This window comes from Lissotriton helveticus, chromosome 12, assembly GCF_964261635.1.
Source record: "Lissotriton helveticus chromosome 12, aLisHel1.1, whole genome shotgun sequence".
NCBI classification, from domain to species: domain Eukaryota; kingdom Metazoa; phylum Chordata; class Amphibia; order Caudata; family Salamandridae; genus Lissotriton; species Lissotriton helveticus.
The window spans coordinates 286,539,646-286,564,288 of record NC_136073.1 but is presented as its reverse complement, the minus strand read 5'-3'; the positions used below and the strand labels follow the sequence as shown (position 1 = coordinate 286,564,288).

Sequence of the window (24,643 nt, the reverse complement as noted above, 5' to 3'; positions counted from 1 at the left end):
CTCCATTGAGCTCGACAGCGGTTTCCAACGCCAGTTAACATCTATGTCCCTGGCTTCCCTGAAGTAGGTATCCTGGTTCCTAGGGTATCTACAGGTGTGGTGGATCTTCAACCTTCTGTCTTCCATGGGGTTTCATCAGGGTCCAGTGGGAAGGGTCCTTTTGCTTAAAGATTGCAACCACGACTTGCCCGTTGACTTGTATTGAGTACGCAGTCGTGTTCCCACGCTACAAATGACTTTCGTGGGGCTTCTAAATACTCACTTTGGGTGGTTCCTTGGATGCCTGGCACTTACACATCTTCTGGGTTCAGTCTTGACTCGAGTCGAGGTTTGCATACCACTATTTTAATATATAGTGTGGTCTCCCCCTGGCGACATTTGTGTATTTGTGCTACTTACCTGTGCCTAAGGCAAAGTACTGGGTGCATTGAGTATATCTCAGGGTAGGAGATATCTGTATGTGTTAGTGAGGGTCTTATAATAAATACATATTTTTATAAATACACTGTATCAGTCAGTCAAGAGGTCTTTATTCGATTTGCATCATAAAAGACAAATACATATAAAAGAAACCAATTCATACACTTTTACATATAAGATAATAAATACATTACATTTTAAAACCATGTTAAAAATAGTATTACATTTTTAGACAATGATGAAAGAAAAGACCCCTTACTAGATAAAAACAATGCTACTTTAAAGCTAAAAGTCATAAAAGCTGTACAATGGGAATTTCATTTGCCAAGGTTGCGAGTGCGGATTGACCACGCCCAGCTCACAAATTTTGCTACACCAATAGTGATGGAGGGGGAAGTATCAGTTTTAAGAATCCTAAACGCTGCAACAGCAGATCTGGTGCCTAGTAACCGACAAACTGGTAAAAGCCAGACTTTCCTGGGTATCAAATACTTGGGGCAGCAGATAAAAAGATGTTCAATGTTCTCTACTGCTGTTACACAGAAGGGACACTTATCACTACCACCAGTTGTCCATGAGTGAGTGAGCCCCCGCACAGGTAACGAGCCTACTCGGAATTGGTGGTACAGTTTGCGATCGTTTGGCTTGGTGATTAAGTCCCAATAGGCTTCGTATTTAGGGACATCTTTTACCACCAAAAATTCCAGTGTCAAAGTAGGACCATCAACCATTGCGGATCTCCTCTCAGTGATCCAATGCCAGTAAATATCCTTAAGTGCCTTTTTTGAAGGAAAGGTCACGCGTGCTGGATCATCCCATAGTGCCTCCAGGTTCAAATTTTTCAGGAGCATCCTGATATGACAGAACCAGGGTACCCTGTGAGACCCTTCAAGACCCCTCACATCATCGATGGCCTCAGCAAACAGGGATAGTTCCGGTGTAGTCCACAGGCGACGCCAGAACGCCAGTGGTCTAAACCGTACCTCATCCTCTATGGATTTGACACCTAGATCTAGCTGCAGGGGTAAGCAGGGTGTTGATTGTGGGAGGCCAGTTGCCCTTCTCAGGAACCTGTTCTGGGCCACCCTCAAAGAGGATAAATCACTATACCCCCACAGTTCAGCACCGTAGATAGTTGCAGGAATTACCTTGGAACCATAAATTTTAACCAACGGTGCCATGGGTTTAGTGGGAGATTTTGCATACTCCTTCAATAAGGCTCCCCCAAGTTGCGCATGTTTCAGGGTCATGAGATCCATTTGCGGTTTCCAGCTCAAATTCTCACTTAATGTGACACCCAAGTATGTGAAAACCTCCGTTTGATCCAATATGGCTCCGCTCAGCGACACCTTGGCCTTCACAGCCTTGGGGCCTCGCAGAACCATACATTTGGTCTTATTGACGTTCACCTCTAACTCGTGCTCGCTGCAAAAACACTCAAAACGGGCCAGGGCAGACTGTAGTCCCTGCCTCGTTTTAGAGATAATAAGAGTGTCGTCCGCGAACATGAGGAGGGGAATTTTCCTTCCAGCAAGGATGGGCGCGTCCGTTGGATAGTTAGAGAAATACTTGGTCACCCCATTAATAAACAAGGAAAAAAGGGTGGGGGCCAACGCACACCCTTCTCTAACCCCCTTAGCAACTTTAAAGCAGTCAGTGACTTCCCCTGGACCACCCCATCTTACTTTAGCGTAAGTATTTGAATGCAGATTGATCAGCAGCGCCACCAGCTCTTTGGGCATGCCTAAATCCAGCAAAACTTCCCAGAGCTTAATCCTGGGTACAAGGTCGAAAGCTGACCTGAGGTCCACGAATGCCGCAAACAACAGGCCTCCTCCAAGATGGACCACCTTCCAATATAGTAGCATAAATCTAAAAACCTGCTCTAAGGTCCCCATATGTTGCCGAAAACCCGCCTGGAGAGGACTTAAAACATCATAGTCAGAAATCCAAGTCTGGATCCTACCCAAAAGAAGGCGAGCCACAATCTTTTGTACAGCATCAATGAGGCTTATGGGTCAATAATTAGCCGTTACTGAGCGGTCACCCTTCTTATGAATGGGGAGGATCTCCGCCCCAAGCCATGATTCTGGGACTTTCGCACCCCTTGCCAAGGCATTGGCCAGGAGAACAATATATGGGACCCAAAGGTCCTGTTCCTGCTTAAACAAATCAGCTGGTATGCAGTCAGGACCTGGTGCTTTACCCCCCGGGATAACCCTTAACACTGCCCTCACTTCAGTAGATGTAAAAACCAGGGCTTCGTTGGAAGTAATGTACATCAGGTTTGAGGGACTGGAAACATTCTCTTTGAATTGATTCCCGTAATACTCAACCCATTCCCTTGGCTCAACACTATTTGAGGGGGATCTATCCTGTGGGCGATTGCCCCATTTAAGCTGCCGCCAGAATTTAGTCATATTATTACTCTAGCAAGCCTCCAACAGTTCCTTCCAACGGGTCTCGTCCCAATTCTTCTTAGCAGTGGCCTGCACAGCTTTATAGGTGGCCCTGCAACTGCGGATTAAAGTCTGGTCTCTTAACTTTAAAGCCGCGTGTAGCGCCTTTTGTGACTCCCTACAGGGCGCTGTCATACCAGGTTAGGGGCTTCGGCTTGTTCCTACTAGGGCCAGTAGATTTAATAAAAAAGGTTTTAAGATTTAGAAAAAGGTCCCTATGTAATATAGTAATGTTATCCAGAAGGGCCGACTCCTGTCTGAACCCGCTGATTTGGGTCATTGTATCCCTCAACATGGTTCTAATCTTTAACAGAACCTCCTCATCCAGAGCTATTTTCATTCTTTTTCACTTAATCACTACCAAAAAGATTATGTTCTGGTGGAAAAAGCTGCTTTACCCTCCTTCTGGACTAAGCCAGAATACTGCTCTTCACAGCTACCACTTAGAGAGCTTTCCAAGGTTGTCTAAGATCACTAAAACCACCAAAAGGGTTGTCTCGATTGGTGCCAGGGTCCCACTTACATAAGTGTGCACTATACACTTAGCCAGCTTCTCACAAGGAGCTTTTCACTACCAGGACATTTAAACCTTAAACTCACATGTCCTACTTTGTAAATACCAGGCACCCTACCCTATGAGCCTTTAGGACCTACCTTGGAGGGTGACTAATAAGTATTAAAAAGGAAGACTTAGGACTGGAAAGAGGCTTATTTTAGACAAAATATAATAATACTGTGCACTCAGATTATCGAGATTGTTTTCAAAGTAAACAAAATGAATTGTGAGTGTGTGCTGCCTTGGAACAGAATCTGCCTGAAACCATGAACACTTGAATTAAACTAGAAAACCATGAACAAAGAGCACAATAAAAGAGCCCGTAGGTTTAAGTTAACACTTTATATTTCCCAAATCAGTAGATTAAACAAATATCAAAATGCTAACATGTAATATTTCTTAATGACATGAGGCAAACGTGTAGGAAGGAGTACAAATGTTGCTTCACATTCGCTGCGCTGTCAGTATACAGCCAGACGTGAATCAATACTACAATAACAGTTTTGCCTTAGAAACCCAATGCATTTTGGGTGATTGCACTCTTCATCAGGGGTAGGTATAAATGAATAAACAGAACAGTCCACTGTTAGATGTTATTCTACTAAGATAGATTTTACATGGTTTTCTAGTTCAATTCAAAAGGCTTATTTTGCCAGATTGAAATGGCAGTTTAAAACTGCACTGCAGGTTGCAATGGCAGGCCTCAGGCATGTTATAAAGTGATGCAGGCCCACTAGTAGCATTACATTAAGAAGTCCTAGGTGCACGTAGTACCATACACTATGGACGCACAAGTAAATTAAAGGTGCCAATCAGGTGTTGGCCAATTTTACCATGTAATAAGAAGATAGCATATGCACTTTAGCACAGGTTAGCAGTGGTAAAGTGCACAGAGTCCTAATGCCAACAAAATAAAATTCAAGAGTACAGAAGGTGAAGGCAAACATCTTAGGGCTATACTACACAAAGGATGCCATTTCTAACAGTGTTCCATCAAGGTTGTGGCGTTTTAAGGATAATTGCATTGTCCCATTTGTTTTCCCATTGTGTTTTGGTGATAGAATCCTGAAATATTCCTTTTGTTTGACTGCGCATTTGAGATACAGCTTGAGACCCTATTTGTGTTCTTTGATGCGTTTATTTTGCTTACAACATTTGAATTGATAATGTATGGCTTTTTTGTTTAAGCAGTGCTTACTTTTTGGATGCCTTAACCTTTTTTATTAATTGACTTTAAAAAACCATTTGTTTCAATTTGCTGTGATAACGCATTTCATTAAAAGCTTTTATGTTCACCAAGTAAGAATATGTATGCATATTGGTTTTCTTAGAGCTGAAAAAATGGGCCTTTTTTCAAAAACACCTACATTGCAATAGTTTGCTATGCATGCCTTTGAAGTTCACTGCTTACAATGCAAACTTCATCTTCCGACTCATTTTCACAATCCTCTTCATTGAGAGTACAGTTTAAGTCTGTTAATGCAATCTGTTCAGCAAAAGGTCCATACTTTCAGCTTACATATTGATATAGGTCAATATTTTTAAAACGTTCACCTTAACAAGCAGCCACACCTTTTGGATATGCAAATGCTTGTTTCTAGTCTGCCTGCTTTTTGCAACAGATTTTATTTATGCCATATTTCTTTTAGTGTCATTGCAATTGTAATGTTACTGAAAACCAAGCCCTTGCTTAATCTAGTTTAACAATGAAAAGTGCATGCTACTCATCATGGGATCCTCAACGCTTGACTTTTAAAAGTGAATTGGCTCTGTATTATTCTAAGGCCCATCTTCACTGAATTTTTCATGTATTTTCCATAACAGATACAACTTAGATCCATTTGATACCTATTCGGATGAGCAGATTTGGAAAGCACTGGAAAGGACATTCATGAAAGATACTGTGAGTAACACATTGATTCTGATGTAATTGTGTTTGTACCATGCCAGTTGTTTCAATATAGTTGTGCTTTAACCCATCTAACATACCCTTTGAGTAAACAAATGACTAACAACAGCACTATTTTCTAGACAATAATTGTTCTCAGAAAGGCCTGCATGTAATGTGGCCACAGACAATACGTAGTTTGGATAGTGCATGTCTCTGAACATCATCTAAAAAAAAGGTTAGGTAAGTGCTGATGGCAGCCATAGTGAAATCCTTAAGCATTGAAGGTCAATGTAGCTAGTGCTGACAGGACACCAACTCGTGTGAGATAAGGTATTTTCTAAGAGCTCCCTATGAACAGGTGATGTGAAACCAAAGGAGATAACTGCCACCAGGACCAAAACCCTTCAGCCTAAAAATGAAAATCCCTAAGGTGCTGGAATTCAGAGAAATGGTGGCTACCTTCCTCAGACAACAATTTCTGAGGCACTGGTGTAAGTAAGATCATAGCTTTACATAGCACCCTAGTGTATTACACTTGTGTTTAGAAATATGGGACTACCCACTGTGCTGCATTTCCTCCTAGATGAGAAATAAGGAAGGCAACACAAGACTGGGTGTTAGACTTGCCATTTTTTGGCGTGTCTCTCCTGAGTTTCTGCTTTCTGACCTACCGGTTTTGACTCTGTTTTTGCTGGTTTAGTGTAACTGCACACTTTCTCACTGCTGATCAGTGTGGAAGTGCAAGTGCTCCTGTGTTAAACTGCGTTGTGGATTGGTGTTTCCATGATTGGCATATTTTATTTACTTGTAAGTCCCTAGTAAAGTGCACTGCGTGTGCGAGGGCCTGTAAATAAAATGCTGTTAGTGGGCTGCAGCACTGGATTGTGCCACCTACGCAAACAGCCTGTAAATGTAACTCTGACCTGCCATTGCAGAGCCTGTGTGCGCCTGGGACTGCCATGTCGACTTGGCAAATGTACTCACTTGCCAGGCCCTAACCTTCCCTTTTCTTACATGTCAGTCGCCCCTAAGGTACCCCTGTGGGCAGGGTGCAATGTGTGTGAAAGGTAGGACATGTCCTGGTGTGTGTGGCATGTCCTGATAGTGAATTACTGCCAATTTCGTTTTTCACTATTGCAAGGCAACCTGTTCCCATAGGACAGAATAGGGGGTTTGTTTATAACATCTTATAAACATAACTGGCCGTAGGAACTAGGTGGAAAAATAAAGTTTAGTATGCCTGAACTCAGAATCTAAAGATGCATCTTTTAGTGAAGGTGATTTTTACATTCTGTATTTAAAAATACCACTTTTAGAAAGTAGGTATTTTCTTGCTCAGCCATCCAGTAGACCTCTGCTGGGGTTGTGGATAAACTGTCTGGGTTTTGGATGACTGGGGCTTGGGAGGAGTAGTGGCTCCAGATAGTCTAGGTGGGTCAGGAAAGGCCTGAGGAGACCTGGGCTCCATTTAGAGTAGGGGGAGGAGATTTCCTTTCACCTGAATGGGCCTGGTCTGCCTCTGACAATGCCGTCTCTACCTCCTGCCAGGAAGCCACACCAGAGAGGGCAGAACTGGTTCTGGCTGGGCACAGACACTCTCTGCCTGAGAGGACAAAGGATTTTGGGCTATAAAAAGTGGGGCCCAAACCCCTGAATTTTAGAACTCTTTTGGACCAAGAAGACTGCCAAGAAGAAGTGGAAGAACTGCCGCTTTGCTGAGTGCTTTGCTGTGTTGGCCTGCAGTGGCTGCTTCTCTCTGGGGCAGTGAAAGGACTGGACTGAACTTTCTACAACTTCTTCAAGAAGTCTCAGGAACAGCAAAGCCTTCAAGTTCTTCTACCATCAGCACTGGGGAATGTGTGTTCTGTGCTTCAACAGGAGAAAAAGCAACCTGACGCTGTCTGAGACGCCGTTGCCGACTCCTTGTCCTGAAGCCACCACAGAGGGTACCGCCGCAACACTGCACTGTGACCCTGGTCTCACCGATGATGCCATCTGACACCGCACCGCTGCTTGCACCGTGACCTGTGGGCACCACACTCCACACCACCTCGCTTCACAACTCCGCCTTCGTATCCTCACCGACACAGCTTTAGGCCGACATCAACGCCGCCGCCTGTATCGTGGTTCAAGGGCACCGCTTGTAAAGCTACACAACGCACCACCATCGTCCCGCACAGCAGCCTTGGCCTACTGATGCCGGTGCCATCAACTCCAGTTCGACTGTCGACAACAGCGTTTCAGCAAGGACGCCGCCGCTGCTAGCACCGTGACCTGCCAGCAAAGCGACGAGTACTGCACTACATCACTTTGCACCGTGACTCTAGTCTCACACCGTGACCTGAGGGCACCACACGCCACACTGCTGCACTTCACACCGTAGCACCTGACACCTGCCGATGCCAGAGCTCCTGACTTCAACCATGAGGAGTTCAATCTGCAACGCATGTGACTTTGAGGACCTGACAACTCCTGCACCGAACTCCAGAACCGACGCCTGTTGATGCAGTGCTTTCCGAAGAACAAAGAGTGGTCGCCGACGACCTGCATTTCTAAAGGTATTGTTTTGTGGGTCTTACCAACACCATAGCTGGCCTGCGACACCACTTTAAGGAACTTTATTTTAAGGTTATTTTGATCACTGAAGATTTCTCAATACTGTATTGTGGATTTTTATCATTTTTGGTCTTGTCTTAAGTATATAAAAATATTGGATATTTTTCTAAACTGGTGTGGTGTCCTTTTGTAGTGCTTACACTGCATTGCTGTTGCTTATGTGCAAATGCTTTACACACTGCCTCTAGATAAGCCTGACTGCTCATGCCAAGCTACCAAGGGGGTGATCAGGGGTTATTCTAGGAGTGTAACTCCCTTATCCTGACTAGAAGGAAGGGTCCCTACTTGAACAAGGTGCTAACCATTGCCAACTAGAGACCCCATTTCTAACACTGGGCATCAGGAAAAGATGATGGTCAACACATAAAATGCAATTGCATTTGGGTCAAAAATATCTGTATTTTAATTGCATCACCCACAAACCTCTCAGGTGTTGCGAGGGCAATCAATGGAGGTACGTCTGTCACAGAGATATTGTGGGAAGATGAGAGTCCCAGAGAACTAGAAATTCCAATGGTCAGAAGAGAGGTGATAGCGGATTTAAACCTAGCTACTTTTGTTTTGCTAATTTTGTTGTTTCCACTCTAGTGGCTACAATTTCTTGTTGTAGTGTGGCTAAAGTGCCGAGTACTTCATCTAGGGAAGCCATTTTGAGGTTTTTGCCACCCAGGAGAAGAAAATGATCATGGTCTTACTATTTTGTCAGGAAATACTACTGATACCTTCTGTTACCTTCAATAAATGTCATAAATATATCTTCCCAGAGGGAAATTGGCTTCCTAATATCATTCGGGAAATATAAAGCGAGGAAAGCCATGATATGATTGTTCTTTTTCCACAATATTCCCTCATAAGCAAAGATGCCACAAAGCTTGCATTTCCAGCTATGATAATGTCTTGTGATTGTTTTCTGTAAATCAAGTGCGGTTTCCTCAGCATTATCAAATATTTTTGCCTTAAATTCTTCACATGACAGCGCTTACATCAGCAATTGTGAATTCATTGTGCCTTCGAAACAACTGCGCATTTCCACAGTTCCTGATGTTTCTTTAATATTGTTATAGTTCACCTGAATGCACCTTCCACAGTGATTGTTCATTTGAAAAACAGTGACAATGAAACTATAATCTGAGTTTGTATTTGCCAAAGAAAATGTGTTGCTCACTGAGTTCACTCGTGTAAACAACAAAAACTTGCCCTTTCCTGGAACTTCGTAATACAGTGAGTTATTTTTCTCAAAAGAGTTAATTGTAGGTAAAAGGTTTTTTATTTTTGAAACTGAATGCATTTCACAGGGTTCACTGCCAAACATGACAAATGCACTTTATTATTATTATTATTATTATTATATCTGATTTTATAGAGCGCACAGCTACCCGTAGGTTTCCCGGCGCTTCGGACCAAGAAAAAATGCTGAAAGACAGACAGAAATGTAGGGAACAGGTTATCGGGAAAACAACCAGGTTTTCACTCCTTTGCGGAATTTAAGGTAACATGTTTGGGATGGGGAGCGAGTTCCAAAGCGTGGGTGCCAGGTAAGAAAAGGAGCGCCCTCCAATTCTGGCACGCTAGAAACGGCGTACAGAGAATCTGCAGTGGGTGGACGATCTAAGAGTGCGCGAGGGACAATATTGTTGGACTAAGGTGGATAAATAGTGAGGGGATTTTCCAGCTTTGATACGATGCATGAAGCATAGTGCTTTGAATTTAGATCTGGACTCTATGCGCAGCCAATGCAGGTTACGCAGGGAGGAAGAAGCAGAGGATGATCTAGGCAAATTACAAAGGAGACGGACGGCCATGTTCTGGACCACTTGGAGCTTCCGGGTGACTTCTTTGCAGGCACCCAGAAGAAGTACGTTACCGTAGTCCAGGCGAGATGTAACTAAGGCCTGGACCACTGACTTCTGGGTGTCTGGGGGAAGCATCCATGTGATTTTCCTCAACCACCTGATGATGGTAATACAGGTGGCTGAGACTTTGACCACATGATGTTTCATAGATAGCTGACTATCAAAGAGGACCCCGAGATTTCGTGCTGTATTTGCCGGAGTCGGCAGTGGTCCCATTTGCTGAGGCCAATGTTGCGGGCCCCATAAAGCAGAGTCCGGCCCAAACAGAAGAAGCTCGGTTTTATCGCCATTTAGCTTTAGTTTGTTCGTCAGCATCCAATTGGCGATATCCGTGAGTCCAGAACGAAGAGAAGAGGAGGGGGTGTGCTGATCAGAAGAGAGGGAAAAAATAATTTGAGTATCATCAGCATACGAAAAAATAGAAAGTCCAGCCTGGTCAGCAAGAAAAGCAAGAGGTCTAACGTAAAGGTTGAAAAATAACGGACTAAGAATAGAACCTTGGGGAACCCCATATGGAGAGTTGTGGACAGTGGACACAGAGGAGGGGGAAAAAACCTGAAAAGTACGATTAGAAAGAAAGTTGGAAATCCAGGCAAGGGCGGAGCCGCAGATACCCACGGACCTTAAGGCAGAGAGGAGGATGTTCTTTCCTCTAACTTCTTGATAAACTTGATCAGTCTTATTTTTCTTGAAAGAGTTAATTGATAGTAAAAGTCTTGCAACTTTTGAAACTGAATGCAGATGGGAATCCTCACCCTAATACGGAATGATGTACCAATAAACGCAAAGATGAAATTACATTCCAACCAACATTTTCATATTTTGATATTGGAGATACATCAGGAATGTTTTTGGGTACTAAGACATTTTTATAATAACAGATTCGGCACAAAGATGCACACGATTGTGGAGGAAGTCGATAAAGCTATCTCAGAGATCGTACGCAACAATAGGTCTTCTAATATTGACATTATATGGCTAGGTGACTTCAATATACACCCCTGTAATTATAATAGATTGCCCTTTTGTAGGCTAGAGGACACAAGGGGAAACCCTAAACATCATTTTATCCGTAGTGAGTATGGTAATGGATTAAATAAGCTAACAGCCTTTTTAAATTTGGGAAATAATTTCTGGCCTGGATCTAAAAACAGATACTTTGCTGGGTTCCTTTTTACAAAATGGGGTGGAGTCCACGATTGATTACATACTCTTGACAGCCCCTGATTGAATGGGTCGTTAAGGTATGTAATTCTTTCACGACCCATAGCGACCATGCCATGATTTCTATGGAGCCAAAAGTATTAGCATCTGAGGGACAACATTGCAGAAATGTTGAAACACCATTTGTGGCTATGAAAAATGGGGTCCATCTCAAATGGGCCCACAATAACAAAACTAAGCTGGCTCCAGAAATCATATCAAATACACAAGATGATATCCAAATATGCCTAGACCTGGAAGCCGAGGCAGTGGAAGTGGTGTCAGCCTTTTGCAATATTCTAGGAAAAATAAAATTGGCCCTAACAAGAACAAAAGTGCCAAATAGTGGGAATAGCAGGGGCTGGTTTGATTCCCCATGCACGAAAGCAAGAAAGGCGCTCTTGTCCACCCTAAAAGTTAAGCCTAGAAATTATGAAAAAATAAGAACATTCCGGGCTTCATACAAAGCTGCAAGGAAAAGAAGAGAAAAAGAAATTAGGGAGGACTTATGGGCCGATTTGGATAAAGCAGCCAGTTCTGGAAATAGTTGTTAATTTTGGAAGTTAGTAAATGCACCATACTTTAAAACCCCTACCGACCCAACACTGGACATGAATGGCGATGAGGAGTCATGGGTCACCCATTTTGAGAACATTTTTGCTCTAAACCCTGATACTAAAACCCACTACGTGACAACTCACGAAATGCCATATGCACCCATATAATTTTAATTTATTGAAGTAAAGGTGGCGTTGGATTCATGTAGCTTGGGAAAGGCCCTGGGACCGGATGGGGTTCCAATTGATTTCTTTCAAGCTAACCCAGATTTATGGATACCATTCCTAACTAATGTCCTGAATAGTATAGCCCTAGGCGCCCCCCGGTGATCTTTGGGGGTTATTGTACCCATCTATAAAAAAGGGGCTAAGGCTGATCCCCAAAAATGATAGACCAATATACCTGCTGGATACAACATCAAAGCTTATGGGTCACCTTCTTCTCTCTAGGTTAGAGAGCTGGGCTAGAGAAAATAAGATCCTGATCCAGGCCCAGTATGGCTTCCAGCAGGGAAGGGGCACTGTGTATCAATGCTTGAACTTAGCATTGACCATAGAAAAATATACTAGTATGAAGGACGGGAATTTATACATGGCATTCATGGACCTGAGCGCTGAGCCTGACTGTGTGGTCCATGATAAGCTATGGGCTTTAATGTAGATGAAGAGGGTTGAACCTGCTATCCTAAACTCCATTAGGCAATCGCACCCAAATGCAACGGCTTCAGTGCGCTATACTAAAGCTGGAGACTGTACGCGCCTTTTCAAAATATCCAGGGGAGTAAGGCAGGGTTGCGTACTGGCCCCGTTTCTCTTCTCCTTCTATACAAATGGAGTTGAGAAGGCGCTCACAGTGGCCACCAGGGATGTCCCCCTTTTCGAAAATCAAATGTTACCAATATTGGCATATGCGGACTACGCTGTTTTAATCACTAGAACGGGGATTGGGTTACAAAGGCTTATAATGCATATGTCTCTTTTATGGAATCACTACAGTTAAAAGTGAATCAATCTAAGTCCTTTATAATACTAGCCGGGCCACCAAAAAAAAAAAGTGCCGTATTTTAGCACGGATACTGGAAGAATTGAGGTAGTTGCCATGGGCAAAAGTGATGGAAGTTGACGATGGAGAGGGGTACCATTGCTGTAAAATCTTTTGCAAAGAAACTGGGTGCTAAACCTTTATTGCCAATAAAAAACATCTAGGCCAGAGTAAAAGCAGCAGTGACTTATGGAGCTGGGGTCTGGGGTGTGGTTGCACCCACACCACAACAAACTATTGAAAATTGATTTTTTTAAGCTGTAGTGGGTTCTCCCTTGTTCTTTCAACAATGAGATTTTACACACCAGATTATATACCACTAGCCCCACTCCTCTTATGGCATTCAATTTGGAGGAGAGACACAGTACCATTGACTCAATCCGTAATGAGGAGCTGCCTAGTCATGGATAACTGGAAGTGGTCCAGGTGGCTAAGTTATGTAGAGTCAGTTCTAAGAGAGATTGGGCTCCACAAACTTTTTAAAGATCCTTTGGTTTGCAAGAAGGTCTCTAAATAGAAGGTTAGTGCTACCTTCATGCTGATGTCTGAATACAAGCGTAGGGAACATCACAAAGAGAAACACACAGTTCAGGCATACCATCTTAATCCACCACTAATGGAGGGAGGTTTTTCTTATTTAGTAAATGTAAACTGGGTGCAACACAAACTCATATTACTGAGATTTCGCACCGACTTGATTCCCCTAAAGCTTGGTTATCCAGAAAAAACATATAACCATTTCGACCTAAGCGCGTGCCCATGTGATAATCAATGAATGAACTGCACTTAGCTTTAATTTGCAGGCTTGATGAGAATGAAACGAATGTCTACCTCAAACCAATTTTAAAGAAAATTTAATTAAAGCAGTGTCGGGTAGCATTATACTTCTTAAAGACACTACCCGACCCTTTGGTTTGCTACTCAGTAGTGATATTCCTATGGGCCTGCATGAAGATGAGGAATGGGATGGCGCGTAGATTACTGAGTTCGTTAAGTAATGACAATGTACCTAGCCTTGTAATATGAAAAGCTTTTTCTCTTTTTACATCTTGTATGCACTCTCATCTTTATTCTAGAACTGTGATTAAATATTTGTCATTTTAAAGATACCTTGTAAAAACATTTTTTTTTTAAGATGATGTATTTATATGCAGATAACAGCATTCACTGTCAAGAAATACAAATGCATTTTTTCCAAAGTCAAACAGAAAAAAAATATGTATATTTCTAGGATGGCATTTTTATTAATGCAAAGAACGTGCTTCCATGGCGATGCTCACCGCACATACCAGCAGCGTAACAGAGGCTCCCGTTTACTCGGCTGATTTAGAAGTGACTAGGACCCATGAGGAGTCTGACTGCTGAGAGCCTACAGACTCACCTTCCAATGTACCACGAGTACGACAATTGAAAGTCAGAGAGAGCACTCCTCCTCTCCGTCCAACCAGGGAGTTATCGAATAGGAAGCATTGGTAACTGAGTATGTTAGTGCTATCGGTATACCAGAGATACCCAGCCAGGTCAGGGCAAAGGATCATGGATGGTACTCGTACTCCTGTAAAATAAAGGTTTCTTTTCTTGTTTATTAGCCTTATCTAGGTGAATAGACATGAAACATCATAACCATTCCTGATCATGACAACAGGGAGACCTTCTGCTTATGAGGAGAGTATATATTATACGTGGCAATAGGTGGATTTACCACTTGCTAAGCTTTTAAGAGGTGAAAAGGAGAGATAATATATCAAATAAATCAGATTAACCTTGGGATAAGTGTAGATGAAGACTGAAAATAGCAAGAAGAACAAGACCTCTGAACTCCTGGTGAGGGAACTGATCTCCCCCACAATTCTGCTCCTAAGTGCCATCGCTCAGGACACCATGATCTGCTCACTCAAGTAGGTGGTAGAGGCCCTCCACCACCCTGTGCCTCATCCCTGGGGGTCCAGTGGGAGAGCCCTGCTCTTCTGCTGGCCGCTGTTGTCTGAGCCTGTCTTTGTGCCATTTCTCCATATTTCTGTCTCTGTGCCCGTATCTGTCTTTGTGCCGTTTTACTGTCTTCCTTTTGTTTGTTCCCATTTTTTTACTTCTTTTCTGTCTTTTATTGTGCCAGTTATTGTACCTGTGTCCTCTGTGCCATTTCAGTCCCTGTGCCCCTCTGTGCCCTTCCTGCTGCCCCCACAGTCCCTTCCCCCCTACTTAATGTGGACGCGCCGCTAGTGTGCCGCTGGCGTGGCAAAGGCAAGTCCGTCTGCACACATCCGCACCCGTCCGCGACCCGACCATTGCCAGTGCCAGGAACCCTTGATCTTCGACCTCCCACCACTACAACCCAGCAGATCTCCTCACACTCAACCCTGGGAGGAATGACAGCTACCAGTGAGCGACGCCAAACACCAACCACGGCCAGTTTTCCTGCCGTCACTGCCCACAGTCCTTCACCATCGACAGCCCCCTCACGGCCAACCAGCCCACACCGAACGCCTGTACCATCCAAGCCCTGACGTTCATCCTCCTCAATGTGCGCTCCCTACACAGACAAGCCGTACAGATCTGGGACCTGCTAACCACCCTCTCGCCAGACGTCACCTTTTTCACAGAAACATGGACCAACGCCACCTCCGCCCCCAACATCACCACGGCCATCCCCGATGGATACAAGATCCAGAGAAAGGACCGCCTCACCGCCCAGGAGGCAGACTCACCATCGCGCACAAGAGCTCCCTCTGACTCTACACCTCCAGCATGAGCGACCCCCGCTCCAACACCTCCATTTCCATATCCAGACCAGCCCCAGAACCACGCTGTGCTGGACCCTCGCCGACAGACCCCCTGGGCCTCATGACTCTTCCGCCACCACCATTGCCGACCTCGTCACCCCCCATGCCATCGCCTCCATGGACTACATTCTCATCAGGAGACCTGAACTTCCACCTCGACAACAGCATCAAACCCGACTCCACCACCCTCCTGGACAACCTCGCCAACCTCAGACTAAAGCAGCTCGTCACCACCCCCACCCACAGAGCCGGACACATCCTCGACCCCATCTTCGCAGAAGGGACAAACTTCCACTTCAGCCACACCACGCAGCCCCCCTGGACAGATCACCACTGTGTACACTTCACCTTCAACACCACCACCGCACCCAAGCCCGCCCCACGCCCGCCATGAAGGAACGGGAACAAGGTCACAGAGGAACACCTTAACCCCACCCTCTTCCACGACCCCCCTCCGCTACGACTGACGAAAACTCTGAAGCCAAATAACTACACTGTGAGATCACCAGCTGCCCAGCTAAGCTCACACCCCGCCGCCACCTCAACAGACAACGCCCCCTGGTTCACCACCGACCTCCAAGAAGCCAGGCGCTGCTGCAGATGCCTTGAGAAACTCTGGAGGAACAGAAAAACCACCGAAGACCAGAACACCTACAGGAATGCCATGACTGAATACCACAAGCACATAAAAGACACCAAGAGGACCTTTATCAAGAACAAAATCCACACCAATGCCAGTAATGCAAAATAACTCTTCAACATCATACAGTAGTTCACCAAACCCCCCAGAGAAGCCACGGACGTCACACCATCTCAAGTCCTCTGCAACAAGCTTAGCACCTACTTCCACCAGAAAATCAAGGCCCTCTACGAAAACTTCAGAAAACAGACTCCAGAGACCACCCTCCTCTCCACCACCGATAACCAGCTCACCATTGCCACCTGGAAACCGGCTACCACCGAAGACACCGCCACAACCATGAAGAACACCCACTGACCACTGCCCACCGCACATCTACCACAGAGCCACCGCCGACATGGCACCCAAACTATGCTGGACCGTTAACGCCTCCATCAAATCCGGCATCTTTCCCGATGACTGGAATCAGGCAGAGGTCTGGCCCCTCCTTAAGAAACCCTCAGCTGATCTGACAGACCTGAAAAACGACCGGCCCATATCTCTCCTTCGCTTCGCAGCCAAAGTCACAGAGACATTCGTCAATGCCTAGCTTACCAAATTCATCGAAGAGAACGCCATCCTTGACTCCTCCCTGTCTTGATTCTGAAGCAACCACAGCACCAAGACCGTCCTCCTCACCACCACCGATGACTTCCTCATGCTACTCGACCAGGGCCACACTGCGGCCCTCATCTTATTAGACCTCTCTGCATCCTTAGACACCGTCTTCTACCTCTCTCTCACCGCCAGACTCCACAAGCCTGGCATACTGGGTACCACCCTTGACTAGATATGCTCCTTCCTTACCGGCAGAACCCAAAGGATAAGACTCCCACCCTTCCTCTCTGACCCACAGAGATCAACTATGGAGTACCCCAAGGATCCTCGCTAAGCCCCACTCTCTTCAACATCTACATGGCCCCCCTTGCTGCCATTGTTAGACAGCATGGACTCAGCATAGTATCCTACGCAGATGACACCCAGCTCATCCTCTCCCTCACGAAGAACCCCAAAAACACCAGTCTCAGCTTCCAGGAAGAAATGAAAGACGTTGCAGCCTGGATGAACCACAGCTGCCTTAAGCTCAACTTAGAGAGGACAGAGGTCCTCATCCTTGGACCCTCCTCCACCGGCTGGGACAACACCTGTTGGCCTTCCAACCTCGGAAACCCATCCACTCCATCAGACCATGTCTAAAACCTCAGCATCATTCTAGACTCCTCCCTCACCATGACCCGCCAGATGAATGCCTTCGCCTCCACCGGTTTCAACTCCCTCGGCACTCTCCGCAAGACCTTCAAGTGGATCCCCCTGAATACAGAAAGACAGTTACCCACACACTCATAACTAGCAGACTGGACTACGGCAATGCTCTCTACACCGGAATTAAGAAAATCCTGCTACACAAGCTCCAAACCATCCGAAACACCACAGAGAGACTCGTCCTCAGCACACCACAACACGAGCACATGACCCAGCACCTACAAGATCTTCACTGGCTTCCTATCAAGAAGAGAGTAACCTTCAAGCTCCTCAAATTCAAATTCAAAATATGCTTTATTCGATTTTAGTAAAAATATAAAATCATAAAAGCAGCAGTTTAAAAAAAAGACATAATCACATTCATATATGGTTTTATTTCAAATTCATCATTTCATACTAACAATAAAAACTGTACATCTGCAATATAAAAAGAATATACCATTATATACAATATACAAAAAATGGGCCTTATCTCTTTCCATACTATATTTAACAAATTCTTACATTCCGTTTCTTCAATATGCTCTTTAGAAGACCGGTCATAATTACAGTGCAATATTCATTATTCAATTGTTGTAAGAATAAATAAGCTGGGCAATATACCCTCCATGTGCCCTGCTTCAGGTATTGCTTAATCCACCTTACGCGTTCTTGGGAGTAATACTTACAAAATAATACCACGTGGATTGTTGTTTGCTGGAAGACATTGTCGCAAAGGGCAGAATACCAATTCCCTCCACCAATCGTTTTTATTTGGGAAAGTCACTAGACGATGGAATGATTCAAATCTGAACCTTGTTAGAATGTACCTGTCAAAACCCCTCAGACAATAACACAAATAGGGTTAAATCCTATAACAGGCCAAGGTCATCTGATGTTGAATTACAGATTTTTTATTAATTTCCCCAGTTAATCTTAACTGCTCAAAGTGACTCATGCATAATTGTTTCAATGACTTTCTTGATATAGCGCAGACCACCTCGGGATTATCATAATTAATACTCCGATCTATTAAGATTGTTAAATAACTTTCTAACATAATTTAGCCATGGAATGTTTCTTGCCTGATCCAAAACCATTAAATCCCTAATAATTTCTCTATCTAGTCCCAATGTCGGTGTGGACCAGACTCTGTGCCATAGTAAAACAGGTTGCAGATTGATAAGATCTGTTATAAACTTGATGCCAAATTCTGCATGACAATTAAAAACAGTTGTACTCTGTGGGACCGCAAGAATATATCTTAAAAAAATATTTTCAACAATTTGAATAGACGCCACATTACAAAAACCCCAAATACTCGCTCCACACTTTGCTATATATATTTTTATTAATATCTCAGGAGGGCTTTTGCCTAATTTATGTGCAAAATTCATTAATGCCGCAGTCGATCTTTTAAATAAAAGGGTCCTGCTCTTAACTGCTGGACCCCAGGAGCCTTCTCCCTCAAGGAGAACACCTAGATATGAGAAGGTTTTAGTGTATTCGATGTTTACATCGTCCACTATTAGTTTTAGACCCCTACTGGCCATAAACTCATTTTATGTGGAGAGTGCCTGCTGGATTCCTATCTTAGTTCTGGCCATTAAAACCGTGTCATCCGCGTAGAGAAGGGAGACGAAGTGCTTGTTGTTATGTCTTGGAGAGTCTATAACATTGGCCCTCAATTCCTCCTCCAAAGCTTTGGTATATATGGAAAAGAGGAATGGGGCCAGGACGCAGCCTTGTCTGACTCCCCTCTCTACGCGGAGTGATTTGGTGCATTCTCCCTTGAGGCCATATCTCACTTTGGCTGAGGCTCCTGAATACAACTGTCTTAGGAATTGCACAATGGCTGGCTCAACCTGTATGTCCTCTAAGGTGCTCCATAGCTTGTTGCGTTCCACACAATCGAACGCGGCCGTAGGGTCTGCGAATATTACGTACAGACTCCCCTTCTTCGCTTGGGTATGCTTCCCTTGGAGTAATGTAAAGTTTAAGACCTGCGGCACCGTACCCATCCCCTCCCTAAACCCATATTGAACCGGGCTTAAAATGCTGTTATCTTCGGCCCAGGTTTGAAGTTTATTTAATATCACCCTTCCTGCCACTTTCATTAAGGAGTCCAAAAGTGAAATTGACCTATAGCTGGATGGATTTTCACGGTCCCCTTTTTAGTAGATGGGTACGATTACTGATTCGGACCAAGATTTTATAAATCCTTCCGAACAGCAAGCCTCCACCACTCGCATCAGGAGCGGGGCCCAAAGCTCAGTAGTCGTCTTAAATAGATCAATTGGAATCCCATCGAGACCTGGTGCCTTGTTACCCTTACTATGGTTGATTGCCAGTAGTACTTCCTCCAGGGTGATCTCAATTGCAATTGATGATTGTGCCATATTGCATCCTTCCACCTCCTCATTCCCAGAGAGGTTTGCATCACCATTTTTCTCCTTCCTATAGACCTTGGAGAAGAATTCAATCCAGTTGTTCTCATCAATAGCGATCTCCAGCCTAGCACTTTCTTTATTTATAAAGAAAGGGGCATTCACAGCCTGCCAAAATAAACAAGAGTCTCTGCACTGGGAGGCCTGATACAAATTGGCCCACGCCTGCTCCTTTATTTCCTTTTTACGTTTTTTTCTTGCCAAATTATAGGCCATCCTACAGGCTCTAACTTCCTCCCCATCCCTGGTTAGTGTACTTAGTGCAACTTTAAGAAGATCATATGCCTTAGTGCACTGGCTATCAAACCACCCATTCCCTTTTATTTGTTTCTTATTTCTAGGGTTAGTCGTAATCTTTTGGATGGTTTGTGTAATCTGCATAAAAGCATTTAGTACATCAACCTTAGGAGTATCCTCGTTTAAACACATCATAATTGGTATTAGAGCCTTGGTAACTATATTTTTGTTAGTCAGTGTAGGTTTTTTTGACCCCTCATCTTATTGAGAAAGCATTTTGACGGGACAATACAAAATCTTGAACCCATGCCAAACGCTCTATGGTGGACTTAGTATTATTTCCATATACTAGTATGTCAACACAAAGGGGAAGGTGATCACTTATTCCAATTGGGTGAATGATACATTTTTCCACCAAATTGGCGTAACGTATTGGCATGATGATAAAATCGATCACAGTTCTAAAATCCCGTCCAATATAGGTAGGGCCAAAATTGGCAATTGGGGAACACATTGTATTTACAAACCCAAGGTCAAACGTTGCCATAACTTCATTGAGTTTCTCCCCTCTATCCGTATGTACAAAGTGCTTAGTAGGACCGTTCTCTTCTTTGCAATTTTTTCCAATGCCACACACGTTCAAGTTACAAATACTTGTGTTAAAATCCCCTCCCCATACCAAGAATACATCTTTTCCCTTAACGATGGCTTGGTCAGTTAAGTCCTCACTGAGGTTTTTTAACACATCCATGTACTCATCTTTATTTATGTTATTGTAAAAATTAACAATTAGCAACTTCATGTGTGATGACAAAACAATGGAGACCATTTGGTAATAGGGGGTACTTTGTATCATTTTGATATTCTGTACTTTCATCATGTTCGATATATAGACACATATATCCCCCTTATTTCTCCCATGGGATGACCATAATGCAGGGACATGAAATGTTTTATACCCACCCAGATGTTGCTCAGATAATAACCATGTCTCTTGTAGACATAAAATGTCATAATTTCGAACAAAGTCTCCCCCAAGCACTATTTGTAATTTTAGACTTAAAGCCACAAATGTTCCAGGATAGGATTTTGACCGTCCCAGGATTTAACCCCTTCGACGCTGATGACGAGCTGGGCTCGTCATGAGGTAGCCTCCTGCTACGCTGATGACGAGCCCAGCTCGTCACGTAACATGCGAATTAGTAAATCTCAGCGTACGGGCGGAATTCCGCCCGCACGCATGCGGTTAATACAGGGTTAGCAACCATATCGGGTTCTTTACCTACATATTCCCTCATCGTTTCTTCCCGTATTGGGCTATCAACTATTGTTCTATCTCTGATGGACTCATTCAGAGAAGCCCCTATTCCATTAATAATCGATTCACCTGGGATTATGACTGGGTCAGTAACATGCATCTTCCCCGTAAGTTCCTTGCTGATTTGTATGGGACTGAGACTTGGCGGGAGCTAACTTCCGTAAACAGGAGACAACAGCCTTGCTCTGGCATTCATATGGGTCATTACCTTTACGGTGATTGCTAAGTGTATTCCCCTCTAACGTACAACTACCCTTTCCACGGTTATGGCCATTATGTCAATCCACATCCTCCAAAAACTGCAGCAATTCATACCTATTTTTTTACTGCTACATTATAAATCTGATATTTTGCATAGTGATGGTTACCCAAATGGTGGTTACCCAAGTACGAGTTTTGCCTCTCGGCCATACAGGGCCGATAAAAGAAGCCCAAGGGGAGGACATTTATTTGCTCCCTATTCAATGCATTTGTTCTGAAGCGATTCAAGATTTCGCAAACCAGGGCGGGAGAACCCGGGTTAAGACTCCACAGTCCCCCCATAACAACTTTCTGCCCGTGCCCACCCAGGAGACTTGTCTCACCATTTTAAATGCCTCGAACATCTCCTTCGTTAGGCCGCTCTTATTGCCCCGATGATAAATGAACTTATTCCGCAGAGTAACCCATGATTCTTGGTCATGCTCCTTTATCGTTGGGACATTTGCTAAGACGATGGTGTAAGGGACCGCGGCAGGCGGGAGATTTAATGTATTAGGTTCTCTGTAGGCACTATGTTGAATCGGTCATACACAGGTTTGAGTACTCCCTACACCCCCCGTTTCTTCCTGATTACAATGCACGCTAACCCTTGATAAGGTATCCTCCCTTTTTAAATTAGATACATTACTATGATCACTGTCTCCCTGGGTTACAGTGTGAAGAGTCTTCTCGCTAATTTTTATGTCGTCCTCTATTCCGTATGACATAGGGATTCTAGAGGCTAATTTGCTTACTTTGTACAAAATGATCGTTTGATTTAACTCTATCTGGGTTTGCCTATTCTCTATTGGATCTATGAGAGCCCTCATTTTAATAGTCAAGTCCAAGAAAAGGCTCTCAATTTCGAAAGCAGTATTATTAGTTCCTTGTCCTTTGTAATTACTTTTACAATTATTATTGTTTTTTGCCTGGTTTACCCTTTTCTTTGACTTATTCCCCCCGTAGCTATCTTCTTTAGCATTGGTTTTTTTACAGGTGTGTTTTTTTTTACAGATGGGCTATTTACATGAACCAAAGGTGGGAGACTTATGGGCAAAACTTTCTTGATCTTAATGCAAGCTTTCTTTGAGGGTGGAAGTGACAACACATCAGGGTCATCTGACGAGATCTCGTCTCCACCTGTGATGATACAGCCATTATTTACATCCGATGGTATTCTAGGAGATCTAAGCAACTCCAGAGACAATTCCCCCAAGGAGCTTGACGCCCTACTACACTCCACAGATTTTAAGGCCTCCTTATCCTTTGTCAGGGCATCTTCAACGCTAGATATTTGTTTTTCAATTGCTCCCACCGCCCGGTTAAATATTTCATTAGTGACATGCTGTCTGGTTTCAGTTTTAAGGTGGGTTGTCCCGAGGTCGACTTATTCAGCTTCCTTTTCCCCATCTTTTTTTGTTCTTAGGCCAAACGAGTATATCTGACCTATATCGATAATACCTGTGTTGATATTGATAATAAAGCCCGGTTTTACGGTAATGATATCTAAAGATGCTATAACAGTTTAAGTTCAATTAAAACACACTCAGTCCCAAATATAGCAAAGGAACATAGCCGAAATAGTTCTTATCACATCTGGGCAGATAACTGTAGGGGGAGAGTTTTAGAGTCTTACTTGGCCTTCCCAGGACGATCTCACAAGGGAGGGCCAAGAGAGTAGGCCCGGCCGGCCTCCTCCGGCGCGGACGGGCCCGCCCTTGGCCCGGGCTTGGCCCGTGCTGCGGGAAGTCTGGGCAGGCTTTGAGGGCCTCCGGCACCCTCCTACCGCGTCACTGGCTCTGCGCCCTGCAGAGCCTTCTAGGGGATGTAGTCTTGTCCCCGGAGGCTGCTCCAGCAGCTCCTCTCCCTACATAAAACGGGAGAATGGCGGTGCAGCAAGAAAGTACCCGCTGCCTCTCACAGGCGCAACTCGATGGTCGTTCCCCTCACGGCTTGATCAGGCGGGCAAACAGGAAGAGCAGCAGATGCAGGGTAATTGGCTTTCAAGCTACTCACCCACGCCTAAAAATCCCTCCACAACATTGGAGCCAAATACCTCAACGAAAGAGTCTCCGAGACACATACCCAAAACGAACCTCAGCTCCGCCGACCTCGCCTTGGCAGAGACCCCGCGCACCCGCAGAACCAGGGCAGGTGGAAGAGCCTTCTCCTACGTTGCAGCAAAAACCTGGAACAAGCTCCCAGTCAACATCAGACGCTCCCCCACTCTGCACACCTTCAGGAAGAGCCTCAATACCTGGCTCTTTGACTGATCTGGAGCTGCATCCCCCCCCCCCAGTGCCTTGAGACCCTACCGTGCTTTACAAACCCCTGATTATTGGAATTTTGGGACCTCTATTGACATACTTTAGCACAGGCCCTAAGAATGTATATATTACAATGGCAAACTGCAGACATCCAAGGGCAAGAATTTCACTTAATGGCAGCCTGTCTCAATCAGTGAGACTGGAAAGCGGAACCTAGGAGGCAAGTACCCCCTTCCCTTTGCTATTTGCATTAAACATAGAACCTCTAGTGAGCAGGATACGAGACTCGAGAGGCATCAGAGAGTTTCAGTTTGGGAAAGATGCACATAAGATCATCTTATGAGTGGATGGTTATCTCCTAACATTGGGTACTCCAGGGACTCTCTTCTGACTATGGTGCACCAATTGGAAGTGTTTAAAGTAATATGGGGTAAGAGACAAACGTAGGAAATTCCTAAGTGTAGTTGAAACTTTAAAAAACCTCAGAACAATCTAAGAACATGCTGGAAATGTCACCTGCATGATGATAGACCTACACACTTACCCTGAATGCCTCAGCTACATGGATATCTAGATGCCTGGTACTGATTCTTGGTCATGTGTGAACACAGATCATGTGTGTGCCATATAACCTTTGCCCGTCTCTTGTTCATGCAGTCTTGTTAAATCAGGAGGAACGTAGAAAAGCGATACCTTCATAGTGGTAAAGGACTACTGCCGTTGCAATGGAGCTAAGTCACATAAGTGCAGTGGCGACAGAATACCTGTTTTGTAGTATTCAGCAGTGGAAACAGTTTCACCTCTCTTTACTTAACTCACCCTTGGCTTAGATTATG

General features: G+C 44.4%; 1 protein-coding gene across 1 annotated transcript in view; it reads left to right on the top strand.

The window, feature by feature from the left end:
- The window catches only part of LOC144799981 (ATP-binding cassette sub-family C member 12-like), a 973,671-nt gene that overhangs the window by 845,607 nt on the left and 103,421 nt on the right, over positions 1–24,643 (top strand). Inside the window, exon 27 of the mRNA XM_078671636.1 lies at positions 5,260–5,338. Within this exon, the coding sequence (XP_078527762.1) occupies positions 5,260–5,338 (79 nt within the window). The remainder of the gene's footprint in view (positions 1–5,259; positions 5,339–24,643) is intronic.